Below are 22,155 nucleotides of genomic sequence, written 5' to 3'. Positions count from 1 at the left end.
TATCAAACATCAGATTCCTTTGAAGAGGTAAGATCCCTTTCTCTTTAGCAGGCAGATAAAAGGGAGCCAGCGGGTATCAGTAGATTTGGATTTCCAAATCACATTTGATAAGGACCCACATTAAAATTAACTGCTCAAGATAAGGGCATAAGTTTGAGGGTAATAATTTGGCATGGGCAGAGGGTTGATTAGTAGACAGAAAAAAGAGCAGCAATAAACTACAGTGCCAGTTGTTATATTGTTACAGTTGGAACTGGGTGGCAAAAATGCAAATTGAGTGCATGGCATAGTTGATCCAGATAGTGTGATCTAGGTAGCGTGAACAATCACAGAATGAGAAGCCTGAAGAAGCCATTTTAATAATAAAAGAGAACTACGACACAAAAGTGCTGTTTGCGTTCTTTATCTTGAAGATGGACATCAAGGCAACACAAATCATAACACCAGTAATATCATCTGTAGGAAGGAACTGCAAATGCTGGTTAAATCGAAGACGGACACAAAAGGCTGGAGTAACTCAGCGGGACAGGCAGCATCTCCGGAGAGAAGGATTGGGTGACGTTTCAGGTCGAGACCCTTCTTTAGACTGATTTGGACTTCAGTCTGAAGAACGTCACCCATTCCTTCTCTCCAGAGATGCTGCCTGTCCCGCTGAGTTACTCCAGCACTTTGTGTCTACCAGTAATATCATGCACATGTACATCAGTTTGCAATAAACAATAGACAATAGACAATAGGTGCAGGAGTAGGCCATTCGGCCCTTCGAGCCAGCACCGCCATTCAATGTGATCATGGCTGATCATTCTCAATCAGTACCCCGTTCCTGCTTTCTCCCCATACCCCCTGACTCCGCTATCCTTAAGAGCTCTATCTAGCTCTCTCTTGAATGTATTCAGAGAATTGGCCTCCACTGCCCTCTGAGGCAGAGAATTCCACAGATTCACAACTCTCTGACTAAAAAAGTTTTTCCTCATCTCTGTTCTAAATGGCCTACCCCTTATTCTTAAACTGTGGCTCCTGGTCCATCTATGTTGTTGGGCATGCTGGAGGAAGGATATCTTCCCATGACTTTACGTGGCTTTTGTGAGAGCATCCCTGTAGTTTTGTTGTCCTGATCTGAGAAAGGGATTGTAGGCAAAGCCGAGAAGTTCATTGGTGTGATTCCTGTGGCCGGGGGTGAATGGGATCCTATGAGGAAGGAACGGGAAGAATGGAATGGAAATATTAAATGCTGGAAACTCAGCAGGTCAGGCAGCATTCATGGAGAAAGAAACTGAATTAACATTTCTTTTCAACAGGTTAGGTTTAGGGTGCCATCATCACATGTACAGTGAAAAGGTTTGTTTTACATTTGAGCCAAACAGATTGGATATATTGTCTGTATAACTCGTTTTCACCGAGCCCACAGCTAACCATGGACTGCTTCCTTGATCATCGTTACTTTTTTGCACATCTTTCATTCATTTGTTCTACATCTCTCTATATCGCCGTCCGTATCTCTCGTTTCCCTTTCCCCTGACTCTCAGTCTGAAGAAGGGTCTCGACCCGAAATGTCACCCATTCCTTCTCTCCAGAGATGCTGCCTGTCCTACTGAGTTACTCCAGCATTTTGTGTCTGTCTTCAGAAATATCATACATAGATACAGAATGCAGAATATAGTTCTCAGCGATGTAGCACATCAGTTCTTTGGACAAAGTCCAATGTCCTCAATGGGGTAGAGATGGATTGAACAGCACCCTCGCTGATGGGAGGACAGTTCAGAAGCCTGATAACGGAGGGGAGTAGCTGTTCCTAAGTCTGGTGTTGCTCGCTTTCAAGCTGCTGTACCTTCTGTTGGATGGGAGCAGGGAGAAGATGGAATGACTGGGATGGGACAAGACTTTGATTATGTTGGCTGCGATTTCCGCATCTGCACTATTGCTGCCGATTGGGGAATGTACTCCACCATGCTCCCTGAAGTCAATAACTAACTCCTTTATCTTGTTGACATTGAGGGAGAGGTTGTTGTCCTGACACCATGTCACTAAGTTCTCCATCTCCTTTCTGTACTCCACCTCGCCATTGTTTGTGAATCGGCCCTCCATTGTGGTGTCATATGCAAACTTGCAGATGGAGTTTGAGCTGAGTTTAGCTGTGCAGTCGTGAGTGTACAGGGGACTGAGAATGTTTGAGATACAGCATGGCCTTTCGGCCCTCCCAGGTCTGCGCCGACCAGCGATCCCCGCACACTAACACTATCCTATTCCCACTAGAGACAGTTTTTACATTTGCCCAGCCAATTAACCTACACACCTGTATGTCTTTGGAGTGTGGGAGGAAACCGAAGATCTTGGAGAAAACCCTCGCAGGTCACGGGGAGAACGTACAAACTCCGTACAGACGGCACCCGTAGTCGGGATGGAACCCGGGTCTCCGGCGCTGCATTCGCAGCAAGGCAGCAACTCCACCGCTGTGCAACCGTGCATGCATCCTTGTAGAGCACTGGTGCTGAGAGTTATTGTGGAGGAGGCGTTGTCACCTATCCCCACTGATTGAGTGAGGTCTGTGGGTCAGAAAGTCGAGGATCCAGTGGCAGAAGGGGAAGCTGATTCCTGGGTCCTGAAGTTTTGAGATGAGTTTGGATGAGATTGCGGTGTTGAAGGCAGACAAAGTTGGTGGAAGGTGATTTTGCTTGAGAACTGGTTGACAAACAGGCAATGGGAAGTGGGACAGAGAGATTTGTTCCTGTGGGTACAGCAGTGCCGGGTGAATGCGGCCCAGTCTGTGTGTTAAACGTGGACCCTGTTTCACTTGCTTGGGTACATGGTGCTGGGTGCATCTTCTGTAGCCAGGCACGGACCCCTGGGCTGTTCGTGTAGGGGGCAGCTGCACAGTGTCAGGCAGAACAGAGCAGACAGTGAGTGGGTTTATTCACAAAATGCTGGAGTAACTCAGCAGGTCAGGCAGCATCTCGGGAGAGAAGGAATGGGTGACGTTTCGGGTCCCCGAAACGTCACCCATTCCTTCCCTCCCGAGATGCTGCCTGACCTGCTGAGTTACTCCAGCATTTTGTGAATAAATCGATTTGTACCAGCATCTGCAGTTATTTTCTTAGACAGTGAGTGGGGGTGGAGACTTGACTCATGAAACTGATGTTGCTGGTACTGAGCCTGCCTCGTTGTCACCAGTCAGTGACTTCCAGATATATTTGTGTTACCCTAAAGCACCACGCTGATTAACTAATCCTGACAAAACTATCATGCCTGCCCAGTAATCACAGGTAGAATCACCCTCCACTTGCTTCTGAAGATAGGAAGGTGACCTTCTAACTTTGTTCAGATGTGGACTTTTGAATGTGGGAGTGTTTAAGTTTCGGCACGTAAACAAAGGGCAATGAGGAACCATTCACCAGTCGTGAGCGGGGGACTTCAGGCTGAACTATTTTAGCACAGTCTAAAATGGTGTAGGCTGGAGATATACGTCCATTGAACCATGAACTACAAGTTGGAGTTTATGTTTCTTCCCAGTATCAGGTACTTTCCTGCAGCTTCTGCCCCGTTGCCTATCTGCACAATCAATCTGCACATATTTTGCAAGAACTCTTGATTGCCTCCCTATCGACGCGAGTAGTTTGATGAGGGACTGTACAACTCTCACCAACTTCCACGTTTACATAAATGGGTCCCTTTCAGAATGGCAGGCAGTAACTAATGGGGTACCGCAAGGCTTGGTGCTGGGACCGCAGCTATTTACAATATACATTAATGACTTGGATGAAGGGATTAAAAGTACCATTAGCAAATTTGCAGATGATGCAAAGCTGGGTGGTAGTGTGAACAGTGAGGAAGATGCTGTGAGGTTGTAGGGTGACTTGGACAGGTAGTGTGAGTGGGCGGATACATGGCAGATGCAGTTTAATGTGGATAAGTGTGAGGTTATCCACTTTGGTGGTAAGAATAGGAAGGCAGATTATTATCTGAATGGTGTCAAGTTAGGAAAAGGGGACGTACAACGAGATCTGGGTGTCCGAGCGCAACAGTCACTGAAAGGAAGCATGCAGGTACAGCAGGCAGTGAAGAAAGCCAATGGAATGTTGGCCTTCATAACAAGAGGAGTTGAGTATAGGAGCAAAGAGGTCCTTCTGCAGTTGTACAGGGCCCTAGTGAGACCGCACCTGGAGTACGGTGTGCAGTTTTGGTCTCCAAATTTGAGGATGGATATTCTTGCTATTGAGGGCGTGCAGCGTAGGTTTACTAGGTTAATTCCCGGAATGGCAGGACTGTCATATGTTGAAAGACTGGAGCGGCTAGGCTTGTATACACTGGAATTTAGAAGGATGAGAGGGGATCTTATCGAAACATATAAAATTATTAAGCGGTTGGACACGTTAGAGGCAGGAAACATGTTCCCAATGTTGAAATGTAGGTCCAGAACAAGGGGCCACTGTTTAAGAAAAAGGGGTAGGCCATTTAGAACGGAGATGAGGAAAAACTTTTTCAGTCAGAGAGTTGTAAATCTGTGGAATTCTCTGCCTCAGAAGGCAGTGGAGGCCAATTCTCTGAATGCATTCAAGAGAGAACTAGATAGAGCTCTTAAGGATAGCGGAGTCAGGGGGTATGGGGAGAAGACAGGAACGGGGTACTGATTGAGAATGATCAGCCATGATCACATTGAATGGTGGCGCTGGCTATTTATACCTCACGCCACAGAAGGCAGTGGAGGCCAATTCACTGGATGTTTTCAAGAGAGGATTAGATTTAGCTCTTAGGGCTAAGGGAATCAAGGGTTATGGGGAGAAAGCAGGAACCGGGTACTGATTTTGGAATGATCAGCCATGATCATATTGAATGGCTTTGCTGGCTCGAAGTGCTGAATGGCCTACTCCTGCACCTATTTTTCTATGTTTTTATGTTTCTATATATATTCGTTGAATAAATGATCCCAAAGTGTGATTGAGGCCAACATTCACATTTTTGCGCTCAGCTTAACATCAGGGGAATCCTCTGCTGTCGTTCCAATCAGGGCTAAGAACAGAAAATACTCAGCGGGTTAGGCGAGAGAGGCAGAATTAAGGTCTCCGGCTGATGACCTAAAGAAAGATCTCTGAATACTATCTCAATTTCTCTCTCCAACAATGCTGCCTGACCAGCTGAGTGTTTCCCGTGTTTTTTGTTTAGTATTTACACCATTTGTAGTTTATTGCATTTTGATTCAAAGCAGGACATTTGGAGATGTTTGGAAGACCCTTGAAATTTGCCCAATGTTTAGATAGCTTCAGCCGGAGAACACCAAAGGCCACCTAAATTGGCAGATGATAACAAAATTTGTGGTACAGTTGCCAGTGAAGAAAGATATCCGTTTACAATCCATCTAGATCGGTCGGGAAGGTGGGCCAAGGGTTGGCAGATGGAATTTAATTGTGTCAAGTGTGAGGTGTTGCACTTTGGTGTGTCAAACCAGGCTTCTGTACCTCCTGTCTAATGGTCGCTGCGAGACGAGGGCCTGGCCCAGATGGTTGGAATCGTTGATGATAGAGGTAGCACCTCGTGTAGATGCTTTTGACGATGGTCTTCATTGCAGCCAGTTGGGGTTTAGCAGTTGGATAATCCCTCCCAGGGATGAGAAAAAGGATGGTACATAACAAACCTTAGTTGATGGCAGCGGAGGCAGATGGTGCCCGGATGACAGAAGGACAAATGTCATATTGCAATGTGCGTTGTTGCAAGGCAACCATCCCTAGAGGGCATGGGGCAGTACAGATGAAGAGTTTGGGAAGAAGGCGGGCAGCTAGACTGAATGTTAGAATCCACTAGACTAAGTGGACTCGTTGGGCCCAAACCTCTCCTGCACCCTGTCCTCCCCCTTCCCCTCTCTCCTCAATCCCCTCTCCCTTCTCCACTCCCCCTTCCCCCCTCCCCCCTCATTCCCTCCTCCCTCCTCCCCTCCACTCCTTTTAAACTTTTAAAATGTGAATAACTTAAAAAATATAAGACCGATTTCAATAAAACTACTTGCATTATCACTAAAGTGACAATGGTGAGTAAGGTGGGCCTAAAATTGTTGCGCTATCGTGCCCCATTCTCCTGCCTTCCCCCCATAACCCCTGTCACCCGCACTAATCAAGAATCTATCGATCTCTGCCTTAAAAATATCCAGACGGCCTCCACAGCCTTCTGTGGCAATGAGTTGCACAGATTCACCACCCTTGACTAAAGAAATTCCTCCTCCTCTCCTTTCTAAAAGAACGTCCTTTTATTCTGAGGCAATGACCTCTAGTCCTAGACTCTCCCACTAGTGGATAAATCCTCTCCACATCCACTTTATCTAAGCCTTTCACTATTTAGTAAGTTTTAACGAGGTCTCACCTCATCCTTCTAAACACCAGCAAGTACAGGTTCAGTGCTGTCAAATGCTCATCATGTGTTAACCCAATCCATTCTGGGATCGTTCTCATAAATCTTCTGTGGACCATCTCCAGTGACAGCACAAGGTTCAGAAAAGATTCACGAGGATGTTGCCAGGACTAGAGGGTGTGAGCGATGGGGAGAGGTTGAGTAGGCTGGGTCTCTATTCCATGGAGCGCAGGACGATGTGGGGTGATCTTATCGAGGTGTACAAAATCATGAGAGGAATAGATCGGGTAGACGCACAGAGTCTCTTGCCCAGAGTTGGGGAATCGAGGACCAGAGGACATAGGTTCAAGGTGAAGGGGAAAAGATTTAATTGGAATCCGAGGGGTAACCTTTTCACACAGAGGGTGGTGGGTGTATCGTTTAAGAAACAGTTGGACAGGTCCATGGATAGGACAGGTTTGGAGGGATATGGACCAAGCGCAGGCAAGTGGGACTAGGGTAGCAGGGACATTGTTGGCCGGTGTGGGTGAGTTGGGCAGAAGGGCCTGTTTCCGCACTGTATCACTCTATGACTCTACCTTGTCACAACTTATCATGTGGCGTGCATCGTATTTTGACTACGGCAAGTGAAGACAGGTTTATTGTCATGTGCACCAGTGCGGTGTGGTACAGGTACAATTAAAATCTTGCAGCCGCATCACCAGCACAGAGACGAAGACAGCAGGCAAAAACATATTAAACATCAATTACACAAAATTCTGCAAGACAGTCAAAAAAGAGTGTGCCAAAAAACAAGACATTAGCTCATACACAACTAGAAAAAACACAAGTCCATTGGGGGTGCAGTAGGTGAAACGTAATGTTCTGTTGCCGAGGTTGAGTTAAGAACCTTGGGTTGTATTGAGTAGGTCGGCACAATGGCGCAGCTGGTAGAACTGCTGCCTCACAGCGCCAGAGACCTGGGTTTGATCCTGCCCTCGACTTAGTTTAGTGTAGTTTGGATATGTAACACGGGAACTGGACTCTCCTGCATTGGTGCAGCACCCTGTCCTCCCCCCCTCCCCTCTCTCCTCAACCCCCCGTCCCCTCTCCCTTCTCCCCCACTCCCCCCTCCTTCCCTCCTCCCCTCCGCTCCTTTTAAACTTTTAAAATGTGAATAACTTAAAAAATATAAGACCGATTTCAATAAAACTACTTGCATTATCACTAAAGTGACAATGGTGAGTAAGGTGGGCCTAAAATTGTTGCGCTATCGTGTACTGTTTTGGCTGAAGTTCAGTCACAAACAAGATAACAAACGAGAGTTTTAGTATATAGATGTCAAGTGCACAAGACTTCCTCATGCCACCCTGGAATGGTTTCAGTGTTCAAAGGTGATACTGTAGTTATTGGTCAAGTTACAATATGTTCATAAGTTCATTGGTGATAGGAGAAGAATTAGGCCATTTGGCCCATCAGGTCATCTACGCCATTCAATCATGGCTGATCTATCTCTCCCTCTCAACCCCAGTCTCCTGCCTTCCCCCCATAACCCCTGTCACCCGCACTAATCAAGAATCTAACAATCTCTGCCTTAAAAATATCCATTGACGGCCTCCACAGCCTTCTGTGGCAACGAGTTGCACAGATTCACCACCCTTGACTAAAGAAATTCCTCCTCTTCTCCTTTCTAAAAGAACGTCCTTTTATTCTGAGGCAATGACCTCTAGTCCTAGACTCTCCCACTAGTGGATAAATCCTCTCCACATCCACTTTATCTAAGCCTTTCACTATTTAGTAAGTTTCAACGAGGTCTCTCCTCATCCTTCTAAACACCAGCAAGTACAGGTTCAGTGCTGTCAAATGCTCATCATATGTTAACCCAATCCATTCTGGGATCGTTCTCATAAATCTTCTGTGGAGCATCTCCAGTGACAGCACATGGTTCAGAAAAGATTCACGAGGATGTTGCCAGGACTAGAGGGTGTTAGCGATGGGGAGAGGTTGAGTAGGCTGGGTCTCTATTGCATGGAGCGCAGGAGGATGAGGGGAAATCTTATGGAGGTGTACAAAATCATGAGAGGAATTGATCGGGTAGATGCACAGAGTCTTTTACCCAGAGTAGGGGAATCGAGAACCAGAGGAGATATGTTCAAGGTGAAGGGGAAAAGATTTAATAGGAATCCGATGGGTTACTTTTTCACACAGAGGGTGGTGGGTGTATGGAACAAGCTGCCAGAGGAGGTAGTTGAAGCTGGGACTATCCCATCGTTTAAGAAACAGTTGAACAGGTACATGGATAGGACAGGTTTGGAGGGTTATGGACCAGGTGCAGGCAAGTGGGACTAGTGTAGCTGGGACATTGTTGGCTGGTTGGGGTGATGGGCCTGTTTCCACACTGTATCACTCTCTGACTCTATGACTTTATCCTTCCTCAGATATGGGGCCCAAAACTGTTCACAATTCTCCAGATGTGGCCTGCCCAGTGCCTTATAAAACCTCAGCATTGCGTACTTGTTTTTATATTCTAGTCCTCTTGAAATTAATTGCATTTGCCTTCCTTACTACCGATTTGATTTGCAAACTAACTTTTTGGGAGTCCTGTACCAGCACCTCTTTGCACCTCCGATTTCTGGATTCTCTCTCCATTTCAAAAATAGTGTACGCCTTTATTTCCCACTACCAAAATGCAGGACTCCACACTTTGCCACGCTGTACTTCATCTGCCACTTCTCTGCTCGATCTCCCAACCTGTCCACGTCCTGCACAGTCCTTGCTTTCTCTACACTGCCTGCCCCTCCACCTGCCTTCGTATTATCTGTGAACTTGGCCACAGAGCCATCAATCCCTCATCCAAATCATAAAATGTTGTTTTAGCAATGTATTTGGGAGTTGGAGGAAACTGTGTCTGGTGTATTGGGGCGGCTCGGTGGAGCAACGGTAGAGTTGCTGCCGAACAGCTCTTACAGCGCCAGAGACCCGGGTTCCATCCCGACTACAGGTGCTGCCTGTATGGAGTTTGTCCTCCCACACTCCAAAGACGTACAGGTTTGTAGGTTAATTGGCTTGGTATGAATGTAAATTATCCCTAGTAGTGTTAATGGGTGGGGATCACTGGTCGGCGCGGACTCGATGGGCCGAAGGGCCTGTTTCTGAGGTGTGCCTCTAAACTAAACAAAACCAATCTGTCTCTGAGATGTGACGTCAAAGTTGTTCTTTATTTTTCAGGAGAATTTGATGTTATAAAAGCTGGTGACCAGGTCAACGATGTAGTGTGCTTGTGTAAAGAAGGGAAACACTGCGCTAACAGAGACTGTGAGGTCTGCAGACACGATGATGTCTGCCCGCCAGGATCGGGAGCCAAAACCCCAGGTGAGACGCAGAACTGTGGACGATGGGTGAACCAGGCTCCCCATGGATAACGCCCTCACACAATGATAGAGCTACAGAACATGGAAACAGGCCCTTCAGGCCAACTTGTTCGTACGGACCAATCTCTGGAAAGATTTAACTTAGAAAGGTTTAATGACCAGGACAACCTTTAATGGCGTTAATCGTAGAATATATTATATATCTTCTATAACATGGAAGGAGGCCATTCAGCCCTTCAAGTCTATGCCGGCTCTTGGAGCAACCCCGTCGATCACATTTGTCAGGAGCAGTCACAGGTGTGAGTGGTGATGGGGAGAAGGCAGGAGAATGGGGTTAGGAGGGAGAGATGGATCAGCCACGATTGAATGGTGCAGTAGGCTTGATGGGCCGAATGGCCTTATTCTACTCCTATCACATGACCTTATGACCTTTCCCTACATATTTCCTCATCAGCCAGAGGCAGTTGGGTTCCCCCTACCTGCCACTCACCTAAACACGGAGTCATTTACAGTGGCCTGTCAATCCACTGATCCGTTTTTTTGGGGGGGGGGGGAGGAAGCCAGAGGATCCGGAGAAAGACTTGCGTTCCCTAGGAAGACATGCAAACTCCACATGGACGGCACTAGAGATCATGATTGAACTCGAGTTGCGGGGTAGATGCGCTAACCAATGCAATGCTGTGCAGTTATACAGTCTGTGGGTGAATGGGGTGTTTAATTTCAGGCATTGTTTGCAGTTCTGGTTGCTGCATTATTGTAAGGATGTGCAGATTTCAGGGAGGATGCAGAAGAGGCTCATCAGGATGTCTATGTCTCTCGTTTCCCTCTCCCCCGACTCTCAGTCTGAAGAAGGGTCTCGACCTGAAACGTCACCCATTCCTTCTCTCCAGAGATGCTGCCTGACCCACTGAGTTACTCCAGCATTTTGTGTCTATCTTCATCAGGATGTTGTCTGGATTAGAAGGTATTAGCTCCAAGGAGAGGTTGGGACAAACTTGGATTGTACATTGAGGGTAAAACCGATGGAAGTTTATAAAATTAGGAGAGACATAGATACGATGGAAATCTCAAATGCTGGAGGGCATATCTCAAAGTTGAGAGGAGCAAAGTTTAAAGGAGAGGAGCAGGGCAAGTTTTTTATAGAGGGTCGTGGGTGGCTGGAATGCACTGCCTGGAATGGTGGTGGAAGCAGGTATGGTAATGGCATTTAAGAGACTTGTGGATGGACATATGGACATGGAGGAATGGAAGGAAATGGATCGTGCAGGCAGATGAGATGAATCCATCTTGGCGTTATGTTCAGCATAGTCATAATGGGCCAAAGGGCCTGTTCGTGTGCTGTACTCTTCCATGGATACACAAGGAACTGAAGATACAATACAATACAATACAATATATCTTTATTGTCATTGTACAGGGGTACAACGAGATTGGGAATGCGCCTCCCATACGATGCAATAATTTAATTAGCTAGTCAGTATAAATTTAAACAACAACAACCCAACAAATCAAATTGTAACAGTTTTAAAACAGAATAAAGTGCAAGTAGATCTGTGCCGGTTCACTGTGCGATGTGACCATCCGGCTCAGCAGGACCGGTTCATAGCAGCTATGGCCCTGGGGATGAAGCTGTTCCTGAGTCTGGAGGTGCGGGCGTAGAAGGCCTTGTATCGTCTGCCCGATGGTAGAAGTTCGAACAGACTGTTGCAGGGGTGTGAAGAGTCTTTGTGGATGCTGGTGGCTTTTCTGAGGCATCGTGTGTTGTAGATGCCCTCCAAGGCTGGTAGCTGTGTTCCGATGTTCCTCTGAGCTCTATGGACTACCCGCTGAAGAGCTTTCCTTTCTGCCTCCGTGCAGCTGAAGTACCACACAGGGATGCCATGCGTTAGGATGCTCTCTATGGTGCAGCGGTAGAATGTCGTCAGCAGCTGTTGGGGTAGACCAGACCTGCTGGTTTACAAAAAAGACACAAGGTTCTCGAGTAACTCTGCGGGCCAGGCAGCATCCCCGGAGAACAGGGACGGATGATATTTTGGTTTGAGGCAGGAATCTGAAGAAGTGCCTGACCCGAAACATCACCTATAGTTTGGCTTTGTTTATTGTTGTCATGTGTGCTGAGGTACAGTGAAAAGATTTTCTTTGTGTGCTCTCCAAGTTCTCCAGAGATGCTGCTTGACCTGTTGAGTTAGGAATTGGAATACTTTATTGTCACACGTGACCAGGCACAGTGAGATTCTTTGCTTGCATACACAATGTATACAAACAGCAGCCACCTACGGCACTGGCAAAGTTACAAAGCAGCCGGCTCCTCCTTTTGCTCCCCCCCCCCCCCAACAGTCCCCCCACGCCGGGCCCTCCATTGGCGAGTTATTCCAGCACTTTGCATCCATACTGTTCTATGTTCTATTTGGCACGTGATGTCCTAAATCCCAAAGTCCTGGTGACATGTCAGAGCATGAAATGTTCTCACACTTGGCTTCACCAACTGAGTGCAATACCAGAGAGCTCCAGTGATCTGGGTTCAACCCTGACCTCAGGTGCTGCCGTTGTGGAGTTTGCACGTCTTCTTTGTGACTGTGTGGGCTTCCCTCGGCTGCTCCTGGTTCCTCCCACGTCCTGAGATGTGCTGAACCGGGAAAGTTGCTGCTGGAAGTGGGAGTTGATGAACACTCAGCAGAATGAATAAGTTGGAAAGAGGGTGGTGAATCTGTGGAATTCATTGGCACAGAAGGCTGTGGAGGCCAAGTCAATGGCTATTTGTAAGCTGCGGATTGACAGATTCGTGATTAGTATGTGTGTCCGAGGTTTTGGGGAGGAGGCAGGAGAATGGGATTGAGTGGGAAAGATGGATCAGCCATGATTGAGTGGTGGAGTAGACTGGATGGGCCGAATGGCCTAATTCTGCTCCTATAACTTATGAACGTATGAACTGATGAAAGCTACTGGAGAATATCTGTGGGGAATGGGACTGATGGGGTTGCTCCCCAGGAAGGAGCACCTTTTGTACGTTCTCCCCGTGACCTGCGTGGGTTTTCTCCGAGATCTTCGGTTTCCTCCCACACTCCAAAGACGTACAGGTATGTAGGTTAATTGACTGGGTAAATGTAAAAATTGTTCCTAGTGTGTGTAGGATAGTGTTAATGTGCGGGGATCGCTGGGCGGCGCGGACTTGGTGGGCCAAAAAGGCCTGTTTCCGCGCTGTATATATATGATATGATGATATGATATGTTTAAGGCTATTCCTGCACCACAGCTGATCTGCCTGGCGCTGAGCGTCACTGTAAGGGGCTTGTGGGAGAAAATGTTTGGCAATGTATTTGCCAGTGGGGCCCAGTGAGGGTGCAGATTAAAACCATATTGGAATTGTGCAAAGCATTGCTTTCAATGGTTCAGAGTAATCCTGAAACCAGCATCCCGACCACTTCAACTCCCCCTCCCATTCCCAATCTGGCCTTTCTGTCCTGGGCCTCCTCCATTGTCAGAGTGAGGCCCAGCGCAAGTTGGAGGAACAGCATATTTCGTTTGGGTACATTATACCCCGGCGGTTTGAACATTGACTTCTCTAACTTCAGATAGTCCCTGCTTTCCCTCTCCATCCCCTCCCCCTTCCCATTTCTCCCAACAGTCTTCCTGTCTCCGACTACATCCTATCTCTGTCCCGCCCCCTCCCCTGACATCAGTCTGACGAAGGGTCTCGACCCGAAACGTCACCCATTCCTTCTCTCCCGAGATGCTGCCTGACCCGCTGAGTTACTCCAGCGTTTTGTGTCTACATCCCAATCAAAGATTCTTATCTCCCTGGCCCAGAGGCTAAGCCGTGCAGAGGAGGTACAAGAGACGGCACAGGTTGGAATCTCCTGGTCTGTACTTGGTTCCATTCATGTTGAGCAGGCCACATCATTGGAATCTCTGGAACAAAAAAAAAAAAACTGCTGGAAGAACTCGCAATGTCAGGCAGCATCTGTGGAGGCAAAGGGATGAGAGTTAAAGGGAAGAGAGAGATGGAATGGAAGTGAGAGGGTGGGGTGATTGGCAGTGAGGGTCAGATGGAGCCAGGAGGGAGAGGAGGTGGAGGAGTGTTCGACAGAGACTGGTAGGTGATAGGTGGGAATATTGAAACCTATGGAAAATACAATGATTTTTCAAGTAAATAGAACTAGATGAGGGAAGGGAGGAGGAACGGTAGGGGTTGGGGTGAGAGGTAACCGGTAGAACCACAAAGGGGAAGGTTGATGGGAAGCTGAAACCCGATGCAGGACGGGGAAACAAAAAGAGAAGACACCCAGTGAGTGAGGTATGTGTACGTTGGGCAAATGGAAGGTGCCGGGTCTCATTAGTGAGTGGGAAGTGAGAGGATGGAACAGGTGAACAAAGTGTGAGAGATGCTGGGTGGACTAGTGCGTGTGGAAAAGGAGCATGTCGGGGTAAGTAGGTCACCTGAATTTGGAAAATGTAATGTTCATACCATTGGACTGTAGGCTATCCAAGTGGAATATGAGGTGTTGTTCTAGTTTGTGTTTGTCTTCATTATGGCAGTGGAGAAGGTTTAGTTTTAGTTTTAGAGATACAGCGCAGAAACAGGCCCTTTCGGCCCACCGGGTCCGCGCCGACCAGCGATCCCCGCACATTAACACTATCCTACATCCACCAGGGACAACTTTTTACATTTACCAAGCCAATTAACCTACAAACCTGTACATCTTTAGAGTGTGGGAGGAAACCGAAGATCTCGGAGAAAACCCACGCAGGTCACGGGGAGAACGTACAAACTCCGTACAGACGGCGCCCGTAGTCGGGATCGAACCCGGGTCTCCGGCGCTGCATTTGCTGTAAGGCAGCAACTCTACCGCTGCAACACCGTGGTTAAGGTTAAGGACAGACACGTCCTTGTGAGAATGGGAAGAGGAGTTGAAAGGATGTGTTGTGGACAGAGTGCATTGCTCTGCAAAATGGTTGCCTAGTCTGTGCTTGGTCTCACTAATGCAGAGGAGGACACATCATGAGCACCAAATGCACAAGACTAGATGGGTGGAGGTGCACATGAATTGTGCATTGGCTTGGGTCCCTAGATGGAGGGATGGGAGAAGGTGCAGGATATCCAGGAGACCCTAGTGAGAGCCTCATCTATAATGGAAGAGGGGAACCAAAAGAATGAGGACATCTCCGATGACATGGTATGGAACACCTCATCCTGGGCGCAGATGCGGCGTAGACGGAGGAATTGGGAGTAGGGGATAGAGTCTTTGCAGGAAGCGGGGTGGGAAGAAGTGTAGTCTAGACAGCTGTGGGAGTCAGTGGGTTTCTAATAGATGTCAGTCAATAGTCTGTCTCCTGTGATGGAGACGGTGAGATCCAGAAACAGTAGGGAGATGGTCCAAGTGAATTTGAGTGCAGGATGGAAATTAGTGGTGAAGTGTATGAAGTCAGTGAGTTCTGCATGGGTACTAGAGGTAGCACCAATGCAGTCGTCAATGTAGCGGAGGTAGAGTTTGGGGATGGGGCCAGTGTACGTCTGGAACGGTGATTATTTGACGTACCCGACAATGAGGCAGGCATAGCTAGGGCCCATGCGAGTGCCCATAGCTACGCCTTGGATTTGGAGGAAGTGGGAGGAGTCGAAGGAGAAGTTGTTGAGGGTAAGGACCAGCTCTGCGAGGCGGAGGAGAGTGTTAGTAGATGGAAGTTGGCTGGTTCTGTGGTCGAGGAAGAAACGGAGGGCTTTGAGACCTCCCTGCTGGGGGATGGAAGTGTAGAGTGGCTGAACATGGTGGTGCATGTTTTCACACTTCTGAGGGGAGAAGAGGGAGTGGCCAGGGTGCGACTCGTCCTTGATTGTGCTGCTGGCCTTGCCGAGGCAGCGTGAGGTATAAATGGAGTCAACAGAAGGGATTCTTAGATTTAGATTTAGAGATACAGCGCAGAAACAGGCCCTTCGGCCCACCGGGTCCGCGCCGCCCAGCGATCCCCGCACACTAACACTATCCTACACACACTAGGGACAATTTTTTTTAAACATTTGCCCAGCCAATTAACCTACATACCTGCACGTCTATGCCTTCCCCTCTGCCATTCTGGTCTGATCGCTTGCAGTTTTGCTGACTGTGTAAAATCTGAAGCTTTCAGATGATGAACCAACTGGTTGTGTGTGAGAGCAGCCACTGGTGATCATTAATGACAGTAACGTCTTTAATCTCCTGGCCAGGCGATCGTAAATACAATGGAACGGTGTGTGAGGAATGCGAAGACGGATTCTATTCCAATGTCTCATCATCTACCGAGCCCTGCAGGAAATGGACAAGGTAAGAACCCACGTTCAGAGACGGAGCCTCACAACAGTTGACACTTGGTGAAAACGGTGGTGGAGAGAGGGCCGTGTTGTGTCTCGCTACCTCTTGTCCCATCGCCAGGGTCTCATCTCCAGAAGCCCGCTTACTCTCCAGGGTACATCCATGTTTTTGATTCTGGATGGCCACATCTACATGGACATATTTCTGAAGGTTTCAACCATGATCTCTGTTGGATGATTAATTAAGAACACAAGAATCATGAGTAGAGTCTGCTGTTTGATCCCTCGAGCCTCAAGATCATGACTGTCAGGGGTTCGGGGGACAAGGCAGGAGAATGGGGGTTGAGAGAGAAGATGGATCAGCCATTATTGAATGGCGGAGTGGACTTGATGGGCCGAATGGCCTAATTTTGCTCCTAGAACTTATGAACAACTTCTTCCTCAATGCTATTTTCCCTTATCTCTTGAGTTCTTTGATATTCTGAAACCTATCAATCTCTGTTTGAATAAACTCACTGATTGAGCCTCTGAAGTCATCTTTGCAGATCATTCCAAAGATTCCAACACCTCCCTGCATGTAGGTATTTCTCCCCATCTTAGTCCGATGTGGTCTGCCCTTATTCTGTGACGCCAGGGTCCAAGCTCCCCAGCCAGGGGACCAACCTTCCCTGCCTCTACCCTGTCGTGCCCGGTAAACATTCTGTGTATTAAGATGGCTTCTCGTTCTTCTGAAGTTTAGAGGACACAGTTGTCTCAATATTTTGTGGCAAACACATTATTAGGAAAGTACTGATAGTTTTGCTGTAAAGTGGATTTCCACATGTAAATTGGCTACAACGTGAGTGAAACATGAGTGAAAAATGACCAGAGGAGGTTTACGAGAATGATACCAGGAATGTGTGGGTTAACATACGATGACAGCACTGGGCCTGTACTCGCTGGAGCATAGAAGGACAGTAAATGGTATGGTCACGGACCATGTTGTAGAACAGTAAGACCTGAGATAGACAAAATAAAAGCTGGATTAACTCAGCGGCTCAGACAGCTTCTCTGGAGAAAAGGAATAGGTGACTTTTCCGGTCGAGACCCTTCTTCAGTCTAAAGAAGGGTCTCAACCGGAAACGTCACCTATTCCCTTTTCTCCAGAGATGCCGTCTGAGCCGCTGAGCTACTCCAGGCTTTTGTGTCTCTCTTTGGTTTAAACCAGCATCTGCAGTTGCTTCCTACACAGTAAGACCTGGGATGCAGGTACATGGTTCCCTGAAAGTGGCAACACTGGTAGACAGGGTGGTGACGAATGCTTTTAACATCTCAGGAGAGAAGGAATGGGCGACGTTTCGGGTCGAGACCCTTGAAGGGTCTCGACCCAAAACGTCACCCATTCCTTCTCTCCTGAGATGCTGCCTGACCTGCTGAGTTACTCCAGCATTTTGTGAATAAATACCTTCGATTTGTACCAGCATCTGCAGTTATCTTCTTACATTGCTTTGAACATGCTTGACTTACTCAGATGAGGGATTGAGTGCAGAAACTGGAATGTTATGTTGCAACTGTACATGTTGTTGGTGAGACCATGCATGGAGTAGTGGTTGCCTGGCAAGAGGAAGATGTCATTACATTGGAAAGGATGCAAGAAATATTCATGAGGATGTTACCAGGACTGGAGTGCTTGAGTTATAAGTAGAGGCTCTATAGGAAGCATGCAGGTACTGAAAGGAAGCATGCAGGTACAGCAGGCAGTGAAGAAAGCCAATGGAATGTTGGCCTTCATAACAAGAGGAGTTGAGTATAGGAGCAAAGAGGTCCTTCTACAGTTGTACCGGGCCCTGGTGAGACCGCACCTGGAGTACTGTGTGCAGTTTTGGTCTCCAAATTTGAGGAAGGATATTCTTGCTATGGAGGGCGTGCAGCGTAGGTTCACTAGGTTAATTCCCGGAATGGCGGGACTGTCGTATGTTGAAAGGCTGGAGCGATTGGGCTTGTATACGCTGGAATTTAGAAGGATGAGGGGGGATCTTATTGAAACATATAAGATAATTAGGGGATTGGACACATTAGAGGCAGGAAACATGTTCCCAATGTTGGGGGAGTCCAGAACAAGGGGCCACAGTTTAAGAATAAGGGGTAGGCCATTTAGAACGGAGATGAGGAAGAACTTTTTCAGTCAGAGAGTGGTGAAGGTGTGGAATTCTCTGCCTCAGAAGGCAGTGGAGGCCAGTTCGTTGGATGCTTTCAAGAGAGAGCTGGATAGAGCTCTTAAGGATAGCGGAGTGAGGGGGTATGGGGAGAAGGCAGGAACGGGGTACTGATTGAGAGTGATCAGCCATGATCGCATTGAATGGCGGTGCTGGCTCGAAGGGCTGAATGGCCTACTCCTGCACCTATTGTCTATTGTCTATTGTCTATTGTCTATTGTCTATTGTCTATTGTCTATTGTCTATTGTCTGGGACCTTTTTCCCTGGAGCACCTTATATTACCTTTTTACCTTATATTAGTGTATAAAATCGTGAAGGGTGTAGATAAGGTGGATTGACACAGGGTAATGGGACCTAAAACTAGAGGACAATTTTAAGGTGAAAGGGGAAAGATTAAAAAGGGATCTGAGGGTTCGAAAAGGATCTCAGAGGGTGGTGGGCTTATGGAGAGAGTTGCCTGAGGAATTGGTAGGGGCGGGTATAATTATAATGTTTCATCGATATGGACATGAAAGATTTCAAGGGATAAGGACCAAACGCAGGCAAATGGGACTATCTCGGCTAGAAACCTTGGTTTTCCCGATGGGCTGATGGATGTGCTGCATTTCTATGACTATGACAATGAGATTAGTAACTTCTGCCAGGCATCAGGTTGATAAGACCACACATGTCCAGTGTGCTTTGTCAAGCCCCTCCCCCCCCCCCCAACCATAAATTGCACAATGCATTGTGTGGAAACAAGAAGGCAGATTATTATCTGAATGGTGTCAGATTAGGAAAATGGAAAGTGCAACGAGACCTGGGTGTCCTTGTACATCAGTCACTGAAAGTAAGCATGCAGGTACAGCAGGCAGTGAAGAATGCAATGGCGTATTGACCTTCATTGTGAGAGGATTTGAGTTGAGGAACGAGGAGGTCCTACTACTGCAGTTGTACATGGCCCTGGTGAGACCGCACCTGGAGTATTGTGTGCAGTTTTGGTCTCCTAATTTGAGGAAAGACATTCTTGCTATTGAGGGAGTGCAGCGTAGGTTCATCAGGTTAATTCCCGGGATGGCGGGACTGACATATGATGAAAGAATGGGTCGACTGGGCTTATATTTTGGGCTTATATTGGAATTTAGAAGGATGATTCACTGGACGTTTTCAAGACACTGTTAGATATCGCTCTGAGGGCTAAGGGAATCAAGGGACATGGGGAGAAACCAGGTACGGGGTACTGATTTAGGATGATCAGCCATGTTCATATTGGATGGCGGGGCAGGCTCGAAGGGCTGAACGGCCTCCTCCTGCACCTATTTTCTATGTTTCTATATTAGAATATGAGCAATTATCCCTCAAAAACTTCAGCAAATTCTGAAGTAAAAGTGGAAAGTGTGGATTACAATGTTGTTCAGAGCTGGGACAGACCACATCGTGGGCCTTTCATTTCATTCTTTCATTGAAGCTCCACCTTTGCCAGGAGCTCACTCAACCAGTGACAACATTATCTCTGGGACTAGTTCTCTCTGTTGGTTGGAGGTGGTCTGCCACGTCTGATCAGAGAGGAACCAAACACAGGGAGACTGTCGTCCATTATAGACCAGGCCCTCTTCTGTATTGGTCACAACACACACGCCCTCTGCCCACATATGTGCAGATATACACACACACACACACACACACGCACACGCACACACACGGACACACACACACACACACACACACACGCACGCACACACACACACACACACACACACACACACACACGGACACACACGCGCACACACACACACACACACACATACACACACACGGACACACACACAGACACACACACACACGGGGACACAGAAGGACACACACACGGACACACACACACACACACACACACACACATGGACGCACACACACGGACACACACACACGGACACACACACACACACAGACACACACACGGACACACACACACGGACACACACACACACACTCAGACATACACACACACACACGGGCATACACACACACTCAGACATACACACACTCAGACACACACGCACACACACTCAGACATACGCACACACACACATGGACATACACACACACGCACAAAAACACAAACACAGTCATACACACACATACAGACATACACACACACAGTCATACACACACATACAAACATACACACACACACTCAAACATACACACACACACACACACAAATACAAACACAGTCATACACACATACATACACACACACATAAACACAAACACAGTCATACACACACACACACACACACTCAGACATACACACAAACACACACACTCAGACACACACATACACTCAGACATACACACACGCAAAAAAACACAAACACAGTCATACACACATACAGACATACACACACACACACACACTCAAACATACACACAAACACACACACATTCAGCCACACACATACACACACACACACACACACACACAAACACAAACAGTCATAAACACACATACAGACATATACACACACACAAACACAGTCATACACACACACACACACACACAGACATACACACACACATACAGTAACACACACACAAACACACACACACACAAACACAGCCATACACACACACACACACACACGTACAGACATACGCACGCACACACATGCAGACACACACACACACACAACGAGACACACACAGACATATACAAACACACACGCAGACACATAGACATATACGTACAGAGATACACACGCACACACATTCACGCACACACTCACTCTCACACACAATGGTTAATGCATCTCCCCCATACAGTCACACTATAGTGGATGCATTTAGTCAAATGATCAACATTATTTACAGCTAGTCCTTGCCCAGTTTCTGTCCAGCACTCATGTTTTACAATGCTGGGTATGTATTGATCTGTACTGAATGTGTCTATGAATGCACTCTGTGTAGGTGCGTCTCACTAAACATCTTGTATTTTGTAGAGTGGCAGTTTGATAATGTCTACCATGAATTAAGTTAATGTAGAGATTCTACAATGTTCTCATTCAATAAAAATGTACCACATGTCAGGGGAACTCACTGCTGTTTATAAATGGTGTCAGGTTTATAGCAGCTGAGCTTTGCTGCCACCCTGAGGCCCTTGGTGGCATTGCTGTCCCCTGTCTCAACAAAAGGAACAGCTTTGGCCTTCAAAGAATGTTCCTTCAGCAGAGCATTTCCCTTCCCCATCTCCCCGCTTTATAGAGTGATACATCGTGGAAACAGGCCCTTCGGCCCAACTTGCCCATACCGACCAACATGTCCCAGCTGCACTAGTCCCACTTGCCTGCGCTTGGTCCATATCCCTCCAAACCTGCCCTATCCATATGTACCTGTCTAACTGTTTTTATTAAACGTTGGAATAGTCTCAGCCTCAACTACCTCCTCTGGCAGCTTGTTCCATACACCCACCACCCTTTGTGTGAAAAAGTTACCCCTCAGATTCCTAATAAATCTTTTCCCCTTCACCTTGAACCTATGTCCTCTGGTCCTCGATTACCCTACTCTGGGCAAGAGATTCTGTGCGTCTACCCGATCTATTCCTCTCATGATTTTTTACACCTCTATAAGATCACCCCTCATCCTCTTGCACTCCAAGGAATAGAGACCCAGCCAATCAACCTCTCCCTGTAGCTCATACCCTCTAGTCCTGACAGCATCGTAAATTTTCTCTGAACCCTTTCAAACTTGACAATATCTTTCCTATAACGGTGCCCAGAACTGAACACAATACTCTAAATGCGGTCTCACCAACATCTTATACAACTGCGACATGACCTCCCAACTTCTATGCTTAATACTCTGACTGATGAAGGCTAATGTGCCAAAAGCCTTTTTACCCACCTAATCTACCTGCGACTCGACCTTCAAGGAACCATGCACCTGCACTCATAGATCCCTCTGCTCTACAACACTCCCCAGAGGCCTACCATTCACTGTGTAGGCCCTGCCCTT

The 22,155-nt window shown here is 47.3% G+C and overlaps 1 protein-coding gene across 2 annotated transcripts in view; it reads left to right on the top strand.

Annotated features, from left to right (window-relative positions):
- LOC144604614 (tumor necrosis factor receptor superfamily member 5-like) overlaps positions 1-22,155 on the top strand; it is a 78,939-nt gene that overhangs the window by 46,546 nt on the left and 10,238 nt on the right. For both annotated transcript variants that reach the window (XM_078419231.1, XM_078419232.1), the window contains exons 4-5: positions 9,541-9,684; positions 15,886-15,982. In XM_078419231.1, the coding sequence (XP_078275357.1) occupies positions 9,541-9,684; positions 15,886-15,982 (241 nt within the window). The remainder of the gene's footprint in view (positions 1-9,540; positions 9,685-15,885; positions 15,983-22,155) is intronic.

The sequence above is a fragment of the Rhinoraja longicauda genome, chromosome 22 (assembly GCF_053455715.1).
Source record: "Rhinoraja longicauda isolate Sanriku21f chromosome 22, sRhiLon1.1, whole genome shotgun sequence".
NCBI classification, from domain to species: Eukaryota; Metazoa; Chordata; class Chondrichthyes; order Rajiformes; family Arhynchobatidae; genus Rhinoraja; species Rhinoraja longicauda.
Note: the sequence above shows the minus strand (reverse complement) of the source record. Positions and strands in the feature narration are given on the sequence as shown.